General features: G+C 36.6%; 1 protein-coding gene across 4 annotated transcripts in view; it reads right to left on the bottom strand.

Annotated features, from left to right (window-relative positions):
* The window catches only part of DIAPH2 (diaphanous related formin 2), an 815,896-nt gene that overhangs the window by 600,317 nt on the left and 196,800 nt on the right, over positions 1-18,779 (bottom strand). For all 4 annotated transcript variants that reach the window (XM_070502007.1, XM_070502006.1, XM_070502008.1 and 1 more), the window contains 2 exons: positions 2,346-2,420; positions 2,198-2,267 (listed from right to left, as the gene is read on the bottom strand). In XM_070502007.1, coding sequence (XP_070358108.1) covers positions 2,198-2,267; positions 2,346-2,420 — 145 coding nt within the window. The remainder of the gene's footprint in view (positions 1-2,197; positions 2,268-2,345; positions 2,421-18,779) is intronic.

The raw sequence follows: 18,779 nt of genomic DNA, 5'->3' as shown, positions 1-18,779 counted from the left end.
GACACAGTACGACAACCGACAGATGGGTGGTGTAGTTCCCTGACCAGGAAAGGAACCCAGGCTGAGGAGGTAAGAGCACTGAATCTTAACCACAAGACCACCAGGGCTGACATAAAGGTGGCTAGTAGATAACAAATAGTAAGGAAAATCAATGAAAAATGCATGTGTAAAACAGAGATAGATAACCATGCAATTACCAAACCTAAAATAATGGCTTTAAAAACCAGTTAGACCGAGAGTGAAATCATTAAAATTTTTAAATTTCCATTCATTTTACAGATAGTTTCTAATATGTTGGGACATACTGAAAATAAAAATGAAGATATGAGAAATGATGGAAAACCATTGATCTAAACATGAGAGCAATCTTACAGCAATGGAAGTTAAGGGGCAATGGGTTGCTTCTTATGATCCTCTTATTACAAGCATTGTATAAGGCAAAAGAGTGTTTGAAGTAGGTAATCTAAACTCCTTGGGGCCAACAAATTTGATGTTTAAGTCATTTCAGATGAAATGACATCTCATTCTTTGATTATGACAATTTATTCCAACATGAAATGAATAAATCACTGTACATTTTTCATTTTCAGCGTGTACTTTTTACCTATCGTTTCACATGACTATAACTTAAAAGATCAACCATTTATTCATGTCCTGAGCACCTATGTGCAAGACATGTAACATGCCCTGACTAAAGCTTAACCCTAGTTTAGAAGAATCTAAGTCAAATCATCATGTTCTTCAAAACTGCCAAATTTTAAGTAATCATGTATTGACTCATGAGCATGTCTTGTGGGAAAATCTCACTTGCAGGAAATCTCACTAACGTGACTTTCTCCAGGGACTGATTATAGTTACTTAGTATCCCGGAAAACTGTGAGAGTTGACCAGGCGAGTCAATACGAATTTAAAACAAAGGGTCCTACAGTTAATTTTACAGCTGAATGAGGGGACTGATAGCCAGAAAGGCCAAGTGATCTTCCAAAGGCCACTCAACTTAGTGACAAAGCAGGGACTATATCTCCTGATTTCTAGTACAGAGTTGTACTAGAAATGTATTTCTAGCAGAACTTATTTCTTATTTCTTTGTTTCCCTCCATTGAAGAAAGAGATTCATCTTGAGCTGTGGAGAAGCAATGTTCATTAAGCGCTTTCCTGTTACGCATCAGATTCTGCATAACTTTGTTGCCAAAGACTAAGAGCACAGAAGTTGAGAAATTCTGTACTAGTACTGATGGAAATCTTCCTGGATCAAACTTCTAGGAACAGCACAACTAGTATATTCTATATGAGAGTCTCACGTCAGCTAGCGAGCATTCATTCCACATGCCAAAAACTTCTTTGCTGATACATGTGTGTATAATACATACATACTTACATGTAATCCCATATGCCTAAGAAAGACTGTTTGCAGATTACTTAAATAGACAATCTCATTGCATTGGCTATTCATAGCTGTATTTCACATTTGGCAAGCTTTTGGTTATTGTTATAAGTTACTTTTATTAAATATTTGAGATTATTAAAACATCATCTAAGGGGAATTATGCAATTAGTGAATTAATCAGTGGTATTTTCCCTATAGGAATATAAAGCAAATCATTTCTAAGACAGTAAGAAAACAGTTTATAGAAAAAAATGACTGTAACTTCAGAACCTGTGCAAAGACTATTTTTAGAAGAAAAACCTTTGTCTAGAATTCATAGACTCCCTCATAATGCAACTGGTATCATCCATATAAAAAAAAAAACCCACTACCTTTCAGAAATGTCTTTTATGTATGTTAACTCACTGACACGACCTGAACATAAAAGAAAGGGAAATCTTAACTTTATAATGTTCTCAGAAAACAAGTCAAACCATAGCTTGGAATTTTCCTTTTCAATGGAATAAAAACTGTCTGTAAGGAAATCGTCTTCAACATATGACATTTAAATTTTCCTACTACCATAAAAGAAAAAAAGTATGATCTGATTTGGGGACAAGACATATCTTCGCACGATTGCAAAAACCTACCAATAAATATTTTGTGAAGCAAAGTAAATTTTAAATAATATTTAAATGAAACACGATGATTTGCATCATAAAGACCCTTTTGTAAACTGAATAAGCACCACTATTTTGCCTGTTTCATACTTTCATACTGCCAGGCAAGTTTTTACCTTTTGCGAGAGAGGCAGAAATAAATACTACTTACCTTATTATTCATAAATGCTTTGAGGCACTGAATAAGTTTATACTGATTCTTCTTGTCGATATTTTCTTGTCTGAATGAAAGAAAGAAAAACATTATATTGTGCTTAAAAATTCCCCCTTTGGTGATCTTTTTTCATATTTATTCTTACTGTTTCTTGTCCAGAAGCTTTTCCAGCACATCCAATAAGAGTCCAAGACCTTCATGGCCAAAGTTGTTAACCCAGCTATGAAATAAACAAAAAAAAAGTATAAATAAGTTTGTATATATAAAACATTAAATGTCCAAAATGAAATTTTGATTTTCAAATCCAATAATCCCATCTTTATATCGCTTGCCCTTCTTTTTCTACTCCCATTGCTTCAAGTATTGACTCTACGAGGATGACTCAGAGATCTTTGCCTCAATCCCAGACTTGTCTTCACATTTTAGATCGCCTACTCCACAGCACTGCCTTGGTGGTTTCACCCACATCATATACTTAAGCCTGAATTTATAAGCCAAATTTATCTTCCCTTATGTTTCTGCTCCCCTAAATCAACTCCTCTTCCACTCTTCCATATTCTGTTAATAACACCACTATCCTTTGAATCCTTCCGACTTGAAATATTGGTATAATTTTTTGATCCCCCATCTCTTTCACCTTTGCATTTATTTTGTTCATTCATTCATCAAGTATTTACTGAGTGCCTACTAAGTACCAGGCATGTTCTAGATGATAGAAACATAACAGGCAACAAAACTTAGCCCTTACCCTCATATAGCTTATTATCCAGAAAGAGGGAGACAGATGATAAACAGATAAATAACTATATGACAAAATGTCAGTGCTTTGGTATGATGAAGAAAAATAAACCTTGCTTAATGGTATAAAGAGAGCCAGGATGTTATTTTTCTTAAGGTTGGCATCTGAGCTAACATCTGTTGCCAATCTTTTTTTCCTTTTTCTTCTCTTCTTCTTCTTCTCTCTAAAGCCCTAGCACATAGTTGTACATTCTAGTTGCAGGTCCTTCTAGTTGTGCTATGTGGGATGCCACCATAGCATGGCTTGATGAGCAGTGCTAGGTCCGCACCCAGGATCTGAACCGGTGAAACCCTGGGCTGCTGAAGCAGAGCTTGTGAACTTAACCACTCGGCCACAGGGCCGGCCCCCAGGATGTTGTTTTTCAATGTGTAGTCAGGGAGAGATTCTTGGATAAGGCGGTATTTGAGCAGAGCCTTCAAGGAAGTGAGGACTTTCCCAGTGGACAGAATAAGGGCAAATCGGGCACTGAGGTAGCAGCTAGTGCGCTGGGAATATTCCAGGAACTGGGAGGAGACTTGTGCGGCTGCAGCTGAATAAGCAGGCTTGGGAGAGTGGCAGGAGATGAAGTCCCGTGTGTGGTAGAAGGCTGGAAGACTGATCATGCAGAGCTTGGTCTGACTTTCTGTCACCCAGTTATGAATATTCTACTTCTAGAATGATTCCCACACACGCCCCCTCCCTCCTTTTCATCGTTGGTGCTGACATTCTCATATAGCCCTAGTTACCTTTCCTCTAACATGCCAGGGGCCTCCCAACTGGGGTTTCCACACATTCAATCTTTTCTTTTATTCACTTTACAAACTGCCAGATTAGACTGCACATAACCACAGTCTTCTGTCTAAAAATTTCCTCTGGACTACCTAACACATTTAAAATTGTGATGCAGATTTAGCTTCACATGTTCCAATAAAAATCACACAGATTCTCTTTCCTGGAGTCGTCCCTACACTTCCCAGCTTTACCTCATTTATTCTTTCTTTCCAGAAGGTAACCCCAACTCCATCTCCACAAACTTTTCAAGTCTCAAATTGACTGTCAATTCTTTCATTAATGTTTTTTCCCCATAAGTCCTCCCTCCAAATATGAGTTATTTTTCCTTTGAACACTCGTGTATTTTTATCTCTTACTGCGTGACATTATGATTCTTGTCACACGTGTCTCACCCACCGTTCTGGACTATAAATTCTCTGAAGATGGTTATATTATCACATTCATCTTTCTGTCTCCCATAATGCCTAGCAGAGTGGTTTACATATAGTCAACACTAAATAATTATTTGCTAATTCAAATTTAATTAAATTTACTGACTTGTTTGGTTAAGAGAATCAGTCTCATACTGCCCAAGAACTTTGCAAACATAAATGATTGTATATAGCAGACTCCTGCGAAGCAATGCTTACAATCTATACTCTACACAAACCATGACTATATTTCTATTCTACAGTCTTTAAACTTCATTTCACACCTACCGAAGGTAGAGCTTATCAACAAAGCAGAGACCTAAATTTCTAAGAGAATGTCAGTAAGAAACATCAGATAGTGAAGAAAATATATTTTAAAACAAATAGCTCAAATATTCAGAACCAATCACATCCACACTATATACAGCAGCTCATTTTAAACATATTCTGCTTTAATTTCCATAGAGGAAATGAGAAAAGATCAATACGGCATTGTAATGATAATTGGCAGCAAGCTACTATTCAATTGAGGCATGTAATCAACCAGCACAATAAGCAATTTTCTCTAAAGCCTGGATAATCAGTGGGGTGTTGGTGGAAGGAGAAAAGGACGTCAGCTTTAAGCATAATCTACTGTATTTAATCTATCAGAGAGAAATCAGCAGATATCATTACAGAACAATATACCCTACAGCCACCATAAAATAATAGGAATTCTGACCAAATTCATATATACAGCCTTCAGTATCTGCTTTGGCATTTGGGAAGATAAAATAATCCACGATTTCCTTAAATTTAACATCTACAAATTATTTTTAAGATTCTAAATGTTACTCGTATTGTTTTAACACCCAATGCTATTAAAATTATTAGGGTTCTTTCTTTCTTGGTCTAGGGGACTGTTTGATACAAGAGCATGATTTATATTTGTTCACTTGAAAAATCAGTCACCCACACATCCTAGACTGCTTCAAATTGTTATGGTACTGTGGTTTCATTCAGGGAAAATTACTATTGGTCTGGAAAAAAAAATAGAATACAATCTTGAAACTTAAATGTGAGGAGGCAGGGGCTATTTATTACAAACTAGGCTGTGAAAAGTCATAACTGAGAATATTTTAGGCCAATGGATGGGTAGAGGATGCCTAGTAAGAGTCCTCAGAACTTTTTTTTAGTGAGGAAGATTGGCCCTGAGCTAACATCTGTGCCAATCTCCCTCTATTTTGTATGTGGGATGCCACCACAGCATGTCTTGATGAGTGGTCTGTAGGTCCATGCCCAGGATCCAAACCCACGAACCATGGGCCACCAAAGCACAGTGTGTGAACTTAACCACTGTGCCACCAGGACGGCCCCCTCAGAACTTTCAAAGTAGAGAGAATGGGAGTCCAAAGGGAACCTGCTGCTATGGGGATAAAATGATTATGATGTAGCATGATGACACTCAAGACGTGAAAAGGAAGAGGTGCAGCTAGACCTACGCTTCTTCCTTTTTCTTTTGCCAGAACCATTTTTCTGTCTTTCAGATATGAAACACTTTGTGGCCTCTAGCCAAATGCTTACTATTTTCCCTCTATACATATATCTTGATTTTAGCAAGTACAGAAGTGGCCGTGAAATGACAAAGCAGTTTAAAAACAAAGTGTTGGCTGCTGTACTGAGGTAGGAATTTTGATGCTGCAACACCAGAAGTAAGCATAAAGCAGCAGTTCTCAAAGTGTGTGCCCAAAACCTGCAGTATCAACATCATCTGGGAGCTTGTTACAAATGCAAATTCTTGAGCTCCACCCCAGACTTACCGAATCAGCCACTCTGGGGGTAAGGTCCAGCAATTTGCATTCTAACGACTCCTCCAAGTGATTCTGATGCCCCCCCCTCAAGTTTGAGAACCACTGGTAGGGGAGGAAGGTTTGCTGACAAGTGGAGGAAGCCTTTCTCAGGCAGGACTCAGGCTCAAAACTCCAGATTGCTTTACGCACCCTCCCAAACATACTGTGCACTCCCACCGCCAAAGGATGGAGATCAGGAACGCAATTGAAGCAAGTATATTTGGTGTATTTTACAGAGTATGCAAATTCCAGCTCTGAGTTCTTAAGTACTAATTGGAATATCCAGAGGGGTAAAAATATAGTTGATGACTCGATTTAAAATCTGACTCAGAGATCACAGATAAAGACGAAGATATAAATTTTCTGCAGTATCTCACCCTGAAATAAGAAATTGCATTCTATCATGGGCCCTAAATTTATAAGAGACATAGAAGAAGCAGAGGATAATGAAGAACCAAACAGAAGGAAAAATGGGGGAGGAGAATGACCTCTTCTAACTCCCATAACCACTCTGAAACACAAGCTTTTTTCCTTTCTCTTTTACTCAGATACGATCTACATACAGTGAAATTCATTATTTTGACAAATGTATAGTCATGCAACCTCCAACACAAGTAAGATATAGAACATTTCCCTCACTCCAAAACATTCCCTCATTTTCCTTTGCAGTCAATCCCCTGTCCCTACTCCCAGCCCCCTGGCCAACCACTTATCTGATCCATGTCCCTAGAGTTTTGCTGTTTCCAGAACGTCATCAGAAATGGAATCAGACAGTATGGAGGTTTTAGTGTCTGGCTTCTTTTGCTTAGCATAAATATTATGATATTCAACCATTTTGTTTCATGTATCAGTAGTCCATTCCTTTTTATTGCATGGATATATCACCATTTATTTATCCATTCATCAGCTGATGAATGTCTGGGTTGTTTCCAGGTTTTGATGATTATGAATAAAGCTGCTATAAACATTCACATGTAAGTATTCATGTAAGCATATGTTTTCATTTCTCTTGGAAAAGTAACTAGGGGTGGAACTGCTGAGTCTTATAGTAAGTGTATGTTTAACTTTTTTAAAATACTGCTTTCCAAAGTGGCTATACCATTTGCCATTCCTTCAGCAAAGTGTCACAGTTCTAATTGTTCCAAATCCTTCTCAGCACTTCATAGGGTCAGTCTTTTTAACTTTGGCCATTCGGAAAACTGTTTTCACATTAAAAAAAAAAAACCTGAGAAGCAAAGTAGTGAAATGACTTGGCAAACATGACTCAACAACTAAGTATCAGATCTGGGATTCACACCCAGGTCTGACTCCAAAATCCAGGTTGATTTCAAGCATATCATTAGAAATTACTAACAGGACTAGTACACGCTTTCAATAACAACATCTGGCCAATGGTTCCACCAATAACTCACTGAAGAAGAATCAGTGGTTGTTCCCAAACTGCACTGAACTTCTATCTATATATGTCTACACACACAAATACAGTCGTGTGCCACATAATGATGTTTTGGTCAACGACGGACCACACATATGACGGTGGTCCCATAAAATTAGTACCATGTAGCCTAGGTATATAGTATATTATACCATCTAGGTTTGTGTAAGAACACTCTATGACGTTCGCACAACAAAATCGCCTAAAGACACATTTCTCAAAACACGCCCCTGTTGTTAAGTGATGCACGACCGTATATGCTTTACGTTATTTAACAGCTTACTTCATTCATTTAGGTGTGATAAGGACTTTTCAATCCATGTTTTTATTGTCTTTTAAAGTCCTAAGTTTCATAAGAAATCTACCAAATACTGTTAAGGAAAGCTATCTGTAGACTCCAACTGAAACATCCAATTAAGATTTAGGTAAGGCAGCTTATCGAAAGAATAGAACCAGAATGTAGCTTATACATTTTTTTATGGGCTATATAGTCCACAATATTGTTTTTAGGTATTAAAAACATACTGGTGGTTTTATGTTGTCAAGTTACCTAAGTTAAAGAGTCGTCTTGACATGCTACACATCCATGGTGATGTTTGTAGCCATCATTTGTCAGGGGACCAGGTGAAACGAATGAACCACCCAAATAGAAAGATCAGTTAGGACGAATAAGGTATGAGTTAGCAAGGCTAGCATTAGATCCGAAGACTGAAAAAGAAGCTAAGAAGATCATCTAGGGAACAAGAGGACTGACCCACGATGAGACAGTATCTTCTGACCTTAGGTATAAAAGGCTTGAATATCTATCAGGCAGTCCAACATCCGGTACGATGCTCAAGAAGTTATAAATGAAAGACCTTTTCCCAAGTTTACTCAAAGGTCAGGAAACTATCCCACCATCCATCAATGGAATATGCTGTGAAAACACATAGTGGCATGGGTTTAAGTGCACAAGCTTTAGAAAAAGACAGATCTAGGTTCCAATTCCACCTCTACCATATTCTAGCTGTGTTATCTTTGATGAGTTTCTTAAACTCTCTAAGCTTGTTTTCTCATTTTCAAAATAGAGATGAGACTAGTACCTATACCCCATAAGGGCTTTGTGACTACTAAATGAAACAACGCATGTGAAACAGCACACTAAAGCTTCTTTTAAGACGTTTTTGAAAATGTTAAAAACCAAAAACTCGAATGCTCTTTGAATCTTCTAGTCCAAAGTACAGTATGAATTTTAGGCATAAAGACTCCCTTTCAATAATATTCATATTTAATAACATTTCATCATTTATTTATTGAAAAGTATTTTAATTAATATGAAATATGCAGAAGAATCTAAACGACACTAGACTTCTTCTATTGATTTATTTTTTAAAAAGACTTCATAATTTAAATAGTTGGTACTCATATTACCTTATGCGCTTTCTTTAACTTGTCACTATTCAATTTTGTGAATATTTATTGCTCACTATAGTGCTGGCCAATTCACACTAGAATAGACATAGAAATTACAACGGTGGGGGGATAAGGGGATGTGGAAAGAGACAGTCTATTTACAGTTTATGCATAATCCTGACAGAAAGAATTATATCAAAATATATTAAGGTTTTAAAACAGAAATCTATCCCAAGCCTTCAGAACTTCTGAAGTCATTATTTTTAAAGGGCCCACTTATACTGATCAGCATGATCAAAGGAAAGAAAATCTTATATTTAATGAAAGTAGCAAAGGATTCATTGAACCCCAAATCCAAGAGAAAGCAAGATTTTTCTCTCTCTAGCTCTCCAGGGCAAAACAAAGTGAGAAAAACTATAAATGTATCTATCATACGAGAAAACGAGATTCTGCTCCCTCACCATACATGTAAAGGGAAACCTTTCACAATTTCCCCAAAGTTCAACCTTTTATCCATAAATTGGAGATTCAGACTCCGAATTATTTAGTTACAATTCATGTAAATATAACTTAAAATCAAAGATTCAGTGGATGGATGATCCAGTACACCATTCACAATACAGACATAACAGGAAATAGTGACTGCATGTACACTTATGATTAGATTGTCTGGATTCACCTCTATCTTTCAAAAGGGTTAAAGCTAAAATTAGAAAGTTCTATCCTGAGTCCCATAAGCTGTAAAGGCAATTGGTCTCATGTGCAGAAGTCCAATATTAGTCATGTCATCCCTTTATCACTGTTTGTGCAGTGCTAAAGGCTAGCATAGAGGGTTATGTGCTCTGTACAAAGGATTTTATTTCTCTCTAATGGTGTTCTATTCCCATGTGTAATCTTATACTACAACCCAAATCACTAGAACATCAAATAAAATGAACGATAGTTTAGAGTTTCTTGGGGGAATTCAGAAAGTTGGTAAAATTATAAGACATGAAACAATTAATTCAAGGGGTTGAGGAGACTTTACAGATGATTGTAAATGGCGTTGCATATTTTAATACCAGGAAAACATCTCATTTTAACACCAATGTTGCCAATGTAATGTTTGTGAATGCAATTAAAATTGAACATTACTTATATGTACTTATGGAAAGAAAAAGGGCCCCAGGTGATTAAAGACAATGTACAACCCAACACAAACAGTATCATACATTCAGTCTGTGGATCAATATCTCCAATCAGTAGCCAAGAAAAACTTAGTATTTTCAGCCTTTCTAAAGGATAATTTGTTTAGCTAAATCAACCTCATAGATAATTCCACTATCAATATATATATATATCCATTAAAAAATAAAACGTTAGGGGCAGGCCCAGTGGCATAGTGGTTAAGTTCACAGGCTCCACTTCAGCAGCCCAGGGTTCATGGGTTCAGATCCTTGGCACGGACCTATGACCGCCTGTCAAGCCATGCTGTGGCAGCGTCCCACGTAAAATAGAGGAAGATTGGCACAGACGTTAGCTCAGCGACAATCTTCTCCACAAAATAATAAATAAATAAATAAAAATGTTAAAAACAAAAATAACATGGATTTGTATATGCTATGATTGCCTTGGTCTTAGTCCCAAAAAAACATGCATCCACTCAGGTTTGTCTACATGAAAGTAAACAAAACAGCCTAGGGCATTTGAATGTCGACGGAAACTATCATCATGGTGGATTAATGCATGAAGTATTTCTTACCAATTAAAGTATCTATTAAATGTAATACCGCCATTTCCAGAAATTTGTGCATATTCTTTTGAAGCATAACATTCACTGACCACTTATTTCACCTGATTCATAGAAAAGTCAAATATGTCAATTTTCCAGCTCTGCCTCTCAGTGGTTTTGACTTCAATACGGAGATAGATTACAATTTCCTTAGAAAACACCAAAGGAAACATTCCATCTTTCTCTCTATACTCTATTTGTTTATGAGAGTTCTTTCTGGCTGCATTTATTCTCCCTATCAGGTCTCATTGGAAAGATCCTGCTCTGTTTCATACTACTCACACATTTGTAAAGTTCCTCACAAAAGAGCAAATGTACACTCTTTCTGGTTGCTCACATTATAAAAAACAAATTCTTCTTACATATTTACAACAAATTGTAAATGCCTGAGTTACATATAAAAATCTACTGAAGGTAATACTTTATTATTATTTTGTGTGTGTGTGAGGAAGATTGGCCCTGAGCTAACATCTTTTGCCAATCTTCCTCTTTTTGCTTGAGGACGATTGTCGCTGAGCTAAAATCTGGGCTAATCTTCCTCTATTTTATGTGGGATGCCACCACAGTGTGGCTTGCTGAGTGGTGCCAGGTCTGCACCAGGGATCCGAACCAGTGAACCCTGGGCCACCACAGCAGAGAGCACAAACTTCACCACCACGTCAGCGGGCCACCCCTGAGGGCAATACTTTAAATAAAAAATCGTTCTCAAAGGATAAAAGTTCCTTATTCATTAAAATCCATTTCTTAAGCTCTCAAAATTACTTTGGAGATAGTAGAAATGGCTTAAGTCCAAATCTGTTAAAATGTCCAACAAGCTACAGAACAAAGAATATTTTCTTCTCCACCCTCCTTTAAAAATTATTGTTAGAGGGCCGGCCAGGTGGTGCAGCAGTTAAGTTCACACGTTCCGCTTCTCCGCAGCGCGGGGTTTGCCGGTTCGGATCCCAGGCGCAGACATGGCACCGCTTGGCACACCATGCTGTGGTAGGCATCCCACATATAAACTAGAGGAAGATGGGCATGGATGCTAGCTCAGGGCCAGGCTTCCTCAGCAAAAAGAGGAGGACTGGCAGTAGTTAGCTCAGGGCTAATCTTCCTCAAAATAAATAAATAAATAAAAATTATTGTTAGACAAGTATAAGAGATGGTCTTATCCCACAGTAATGATGAAAATAAAATTTACCAAAAATGTGAATGAAAATGAAAATGGAATCTTCAATCTATAGAAGAGGAGAAGGAGGGAGACAGAGCATGCCAAATATTCAAGCGAAAGCTAGTTATATTTTAAAGTTTCTTCATGTGTTTGAAATTGTGAATATAATTATGTTAGGACACTTGCTAAAGTTCCCTTCTTAGTGATAGAACCAGTCAAACTTATAATAAAATGTTAACTTCCACCCCAAAAGTGTATTGGTTTATTTTCCTAAGGTAAGTAATACAGCTAAAATTTTATCATGCACTCCATAGGACATCCAATTTCTTTTAGTTTAGTGCAATTTTGGTAAAATGAACTTACTCCAAGAGATCCCATTTCTAACCGGCAAACCCTGGGAATGAAACAGAGCTGACATCAAGTTCATCTGTTGTGAATAAAGTAAGAAGTGTTTTTTGAGTGCAAGGAGGAAACCAAAGGCATTAGCACCTACCACAGTCCATTTCCTCTTTTCCCACACCAATTTACATGTTCTACTCTCTGATTCTGGTGGGCAGCAGAGAAGTTAAATGAATTTTCTTTCGAGGTAACAGGGGTAAGGAGAGTTGAAGGGTAATTACTCTTTGATGACTGAACAACAGAAATGCAATAGTCCTTCTCGCCTACCAGGTGCAGTGCCAGAAACATGTAATTAAAGACTCATTATAGTGTGTGATAGCTACGTAGACAAAGATCAAAGGAATGTAATGTTCACGAATATCTTTAGCACAGGATAACTGCAACCAAACCAAAAAGAAACATTTCTTCGGGTCCTCATTGTGCATGTCAAAAAATCTCAGCAACTCCGAATGTTTTAATGTCTCAAATGTGATCTGTTCACGGGAATTGTTCTGGTCTTCTCAGGTTTAATTTTATACAATATTTTAAAACCCTTTCCCTCTAAAACTGACAGATACTACGGAAATTATGTGTCTATCTGTGCACTCTTAACCATAGTTAAATATCTTAATATAGCCAACTTTAATAAATTTTTTCAAAACATAATCATTGAACAATGAATACTCAATGAATACACAATCATGGAACAATGAATAATCAGAATCATTAATAACCCCACATTAAACAACTTGGGAATTGTTGAGGCCTATCAAAGACAAATTAAGCCAAACACGCTCATTATTTTTCTCTTCCACAGTGACATAAACCATCTAAAGCAATAACAACAAAATAATAAAAATAAACATGCACATGACACATAGACAAAAACCTTTATAGGACTACAGTGTAGAATACAGTATCTAAGAAAGAGATATTAGCCTTCTACTATATTCAACCTGGCTTGCGCTCATTTTCAGGAAAATCTAGAAACACAGCTACTCCTAAAAGACACACATTTATACTTGATGAGTCTTTCAGAACAGTGAAATGCTTTTTAAAGAAAGCATAATATTTTAATTGCTGAAGTAACTTTGGTCTTCTTCAAAATGGCAAGGACTCTCTTTTCAATTGGAGCAGTTAAAAACTAATAATTATAATTAACAACATGGTTTTGTCTTCATGTACAAACAACCTCCACGAAAGAACAGGCACTGATCAGAGTAGCTTCACTGGTTGTAAAATCAAAGTGTTACCTCATAATGGCCCCTTCATTTTACAGATGAAGAAACTAAAGAATTTTAGTGACTTGTCTTAGGTCATTAGAGTTTGTTAATGGCAAAACCACGATTGGAATCTAGAACTCTTCAATCCTTACACACTTCCCATTCAACTATATTATCAACAACTAACCTAAAAATCATCAATTAGTGGTTACAAGATTTTTGGTATTTTCCTTTCATGAAGGAATATTGAATGAAAGTTAAAATTTATAAAAATATCATCAATGTGTATATCAGAAGTGAAAGCAATACCAGTGTGGCATTTTGTGGGTTTTTTTGAAAATTATTTGTTATGGATTCCATCTTCAAAGCAAGGGAAACTTTAGATAATAAAAACAGTGGAGATGTCCAAAAATAAACTTTCGTTCTGCTTCCCATATATCAATAAATAAAATAATTACTTGTTCAGCACAAAATATAAGTATTAGGAAGCATTTGGAAAAAGTGGGGCCATTCAACTTTAATTTGGGAATAGTATTCCTGGATTAGCCTTTCTTGCCCCCTTACTCAGCATGAAGGAGGTGGTCTGTCACTTTAAGGTTGCATCTGATGGGGTTCAGGACACACTACCCCCAAATATGGCACCCTGGCATACTGAATATCTTCATCTGAAGGAAGCTGAGAAAAGGGCAGAGCAATGAGGTCACTCTGAACTCATCCCCCGCCTTCTTCCCTGAACCCAGGAGCTAAACCTCCCATGTGAAAGGTCCCCTCACTGTGCCAGGAGGAGGGAAGACAGTCTTACCACCTGAGACAGGGAATTTAGGGCCAAGAAGGCTGTATACACAAATCTTGTTCAATTAACCCTTATTCTCCTACTTACTTCTTCACCATTTACTACCCCCAGCCCAGACTCCTTTGTATTGTCAATTCTTCACAAATGTGTTTTTCGTCTAAAAGGTATAAAAGCTCCCTGCTCCATTTCCTTCTTTGGGTTTTCATTCTCTTGTGAAAGCCCCCAAATATATGTAATAATTAAATAAAATTGGTGTGCTTTACTCCTGTTAATCTGTCTTTGTGAGTTTAATTTTCAGACCCAGCCAGCAACGCTAAGAGGGTCGAATTGAAGTTTTCCTCTCCTACGCTTCTTGCTAACTTCCTTCACTTCTCTATCCCTTCGCGCTCTGCCTTACTCACTTGCACTATGTTGAATTTTTACTAAACCCACTGAACTCTTTTTGCTGGATCAGTCAGTTCCTCTGTCAACTCATGTCTCCAAGTGGAGTGAGGTCTAAACTAGAGTACTGACAACAGAAATGTAAACACTACGCCAGAGAGATTGCAAATAAGAAAATGGGCAAATGTGATGAACAAGGAGTGTCAAAGATGATTCAAAATCATACACACAGGGATCAGAGCCCAAACCTTGAATGGATGGATGAGCTCTCTAAGACAAAGAAGATACAGAGGATTATATTCCTCTACATATTCAAAAATAGTTGACTGCTATTACATAATCTCAAATCTGCTGTGAGCTCACCAACTAAAAAGTCCAGCATGATGCTTATATATAGCTCCACGGTATGTGTCCAGCATGGTGCTTATATCTCCACGGTCCTATTTGATAATTCATATCTATCTAGCATTCATCATATCAATATGTTTGAGAAATTTCCAGCCACATATTTGAAAAATCAATATGCATATATAACTTGTTCTTACCCTTCGAAATTAACTCCTCTATAGCTGTCTGTTCTTAAGTTTTATTACTCCAATTTTCCAAGATAATTTAAATGGTTGAGAAATACATTAAGGTGAATGCTTGCATCAAACTATTGTCATCAGCAAATTAAGATATATGATTTCAACATGTAAAATCATTATTATACTTCACAAACAAAACAAAAATAATAGCAGCAACCAAAATTAATGAAAAGCTCACATAATAACAACTCAACACAGCGCATCCTGCATTCTATTCCTGGGAAAAAGTAATGATAAGTAAATAAACTGATAGATAAGTCTTTCTGATGTACAAAATATGTCATAAAGTCAGAGAATGCCCCCAGCTCAATGTCCCATACCGCTTACACTTAAAATATTTTGCCATTTTAATTGATGCTTATAATGCTGACCCCAATGACACTGCAAAACTCTTAAGCATTTTCTATATCAAGAAAAATTCATTAATGCTTAATATCGTTTTAGTGCTGGATCCATTTCAGAATGTCCTTATTCTTTGACAAATGCTAATTCACATACGGAAATTTATGATAACCCCATTTTTTAAAAATCCACTTAACACTCCAGTTTAGCACTTGGTGTTCAAGACTTTTTGATGAATGAATGGTGAGGGTACCAATTTAAGAAATGATCTCCAGGAAACTCTCTTGGAAGTTGGTATCAAGGGTGGTATGGTACCACTGCCTCGTCTCATAAAAAACCTAAAGCAGTGCTCAGTACTCAAGCAGTATCCTCCAAAATAGACAGAATTGGACTCAATCTGCATATTTTCAGTAACACTGGATGCAGCAGAACAGATCTAACAAATAGGAGTGGATTGATTCTGGGTGTATGAGGGCTTGAGTTCATATTCATAGGGCAGACCACTAAGCTATCTCACTTGAAGCTGATTTAGTTTTTCAAAGCGCACTACAATGTTATACTGCCTTCTATAGTCTGCCTTCATGGATTCCATCTCAACAGAAGATTTTCAGGTTTAAACTACCCGATGTGAGAGGCTATACACCTATAGCTTTGCTGACCAGGTGGGAAATCTCCCCAAATTAGCTGTCCATTATCTAGCACCAGTTGAACAGCTGGGGTCATAGAGCAAACACTGTTATCTAGCGCACACGGATCTCCTTTCAATCGACCACACAGAACACTTGCACTCCAGGTGCCAGCTGGCATCTTAATTGTGAATTGTCAGCTATCCAGCTCCTATCAAAAGTCCAGCTGAGATGATAGATATTCCAGGAGGAGAGCCTCAGAGACATTTCTCAAGTACACCTTAGCAGTGGGTTAGATTACCGGGCAGCCGCATGCCCGTACTATTACTCTGGATCTTTGTAGAAACATCATGACTTTGATTTTTTTTTTAACTCAAGGCCCCACATAGGAAATGGGCATTCATAGAAATCCTCTGTACTTTATGGAAAACTATCAAAGACTCACTCTACTGTGTTGTTCAATATCCCTCACTTAAAGAGCCACAAAATAAAATTCTTTGAGTTCAGAATTAGAACGAATGCCCCTCCTGAAAAACAGATGCACTGTCATTCATCAGATAACAGCTATGTCTCTCAAGACTCTTCCTTTTCTCCCCTTGCCTACAAGGAAAATTGGAACTATTTTTTACTCAAGTCATTATCTACCCTTGTCCTAGGCTTCTTGAAAAGTATGACCTTTTCTCCTTGTTAACGTGGAGTTTGTCTTTTTACCCTCATCTTAATGGTAGTGGGATCATCTTAGCATCTCTTATCGTAAGCTGCAACTGCTTTAGGTATAGTCCCACAATAATATGAGAATATAAAACTCTAGTATGTGTCCATAACCTTTAGTTAACTTAATTCATATAAATCAAAACAGAAGATTCCAAATAGCACACATATTTATAAGCATTTTCTTCCCAAGACTAATTTTGAATATATAGAACATGCATATAAAATGTTTTAAAATGGAAGGTAGCCTTCCATTAAGAAATGCATTTAATTAGTGTGCCTAGACTCTTCTGCTAGACTTTATATACTTTTATAACGACATGTCCAGTCACAAGTCTCTACTTGTTTTAGATAATTATTATATATACATATTGGTTTTCTCATTTAAAACACATCATTTAAACGAGAAAATGCACTGCCTTGGTGGAGCTTCATATGTCATGCAATAATAAAATAAATGCCAACACAAGAGCCAACCTTTAGTCTACTTTAATGCCTATAACATTTTTTCCTACTAAAATAATCCTTTGGAAACTTGAGTCAGTATTTGCGGTTCCTATGTTTTTCTTTGTAAAAATAATATAGGTCACACAGATCAGTTTGCTTCTATTATGAGATATAATATTGGGTCTGCCTTGAGTTAAAATTGTGTTTTGAAGCTAAGATTATATAATTAAAAATTTAATGTCACTTAATATTTATGGTACTAACTTACCTATATAAGCGTGGATATGGTTGCCATGAATTCAAATTGTTGTCCAAGATTTTAAAGGAAGGCATAAAATTTGACATAACTGCACTGGGTTTACTATTTCCTACTCTATGAAAAATTGTACTAGGGGTCTTGTAAAATGATTTATGCATTTGAAAGTTAAAGCAAACAAATTTAAAATACTAATATTAAACAACCCTGCTTTAGTAATACTGCTCATAATGCTGCCTTATGAGATGTGCTCACAATTTTAAGTCCTGATCACATTTCTGCATCATAAAAACTTGTCTCATTATTCCATTTCTCATAGGTAGTCCAATGCAAAATGTTCTAAGAGTATTGATCTGCACCTACCTTTATATTACATTTCTAAGTAACGCTGGCTGCTTTGCCAAGCTTTTAGTAAGTTTAATACAGGCTATTTAAATAGGTATTAACACCCATAATTCAGAAAGCATTTTCTATTCCTAATTTGTATTACTGTCATTAGTCAGCTATTTTCACTACGATGATTATGTTAAAATGCATGTTTGTTAATACACTACAAAAGTCTGTTTAAATCTAAAGGGAAATTAGAAAATATCAAGTAAAAGTAAATATTCCAGAGGAAAAGCAAATAACTACATATATATGAACTCTAAAGAATATTGCATCTGTTTTCACCTGCTTGAAAACATTGGCTGAGGAAGCAATCATTACAGGAAGTGAAAATACACACTATGCCATTCGTTTGGCAGATAACTAAGACTCCCAACAAAACAGAAAGAACAGCCTCCTAGTGGGGTAAAATACCCCTCAAGCTGTAAGGCAATTTCAGCAACAACTCTGAAAAGAATTCTATGCAATCACAACTCTCTGACACTATTCTTCAAACGAATATTTGCTGTTTTTGTCGTGTCCGAGAAAACTTAGTGACAATGATTTATTGCTATACATTGCTTTGGATCTTCATAAAATGCATTGCCAAATACCTATACATCCTGTAATGGGTTGGTTGGGAATCCAATTGTCCAAACTCATTGGTCATTTCTCAGCAGGCATTGCTTCCTTTCATGAACTTTAGTAAAGGAATGTGAACAAAAATCTGTAAATTAAATAGTTCTCATTCGAAAACAGACCATGATATGTGCAAAGTCTAATGCAATTTGTGATGAAAGATTGGGATTTATTTTACAGTCAAAACTCATGGATTTTTAGGGTGTTAAATAGAGCTGTAAACATTCAATTTCATTAATTCACCATGCAACTGCAAAAAGACCATTGTGT

The sequence above is a fragment of the Equus asinus genome, chromosome X, assembly GCF_041296235.1.
Source record: "Equus asinus isolate D_3611 breed Donkey chromosome X, EquAss-T2T_v2, whole genome shotgun sequence".
NCBI classification, from domain to species: Eukaryota; Metazoa; Chordata; class Mammalia; order Perissodactyla; family Equidae; genus Equus; species Equus asinus.
The sequence above is the reverse complement of the archived record's forward strand: the minus strand, read 5'-3'. Positions and strand labels throughout refer to the sequence as shown.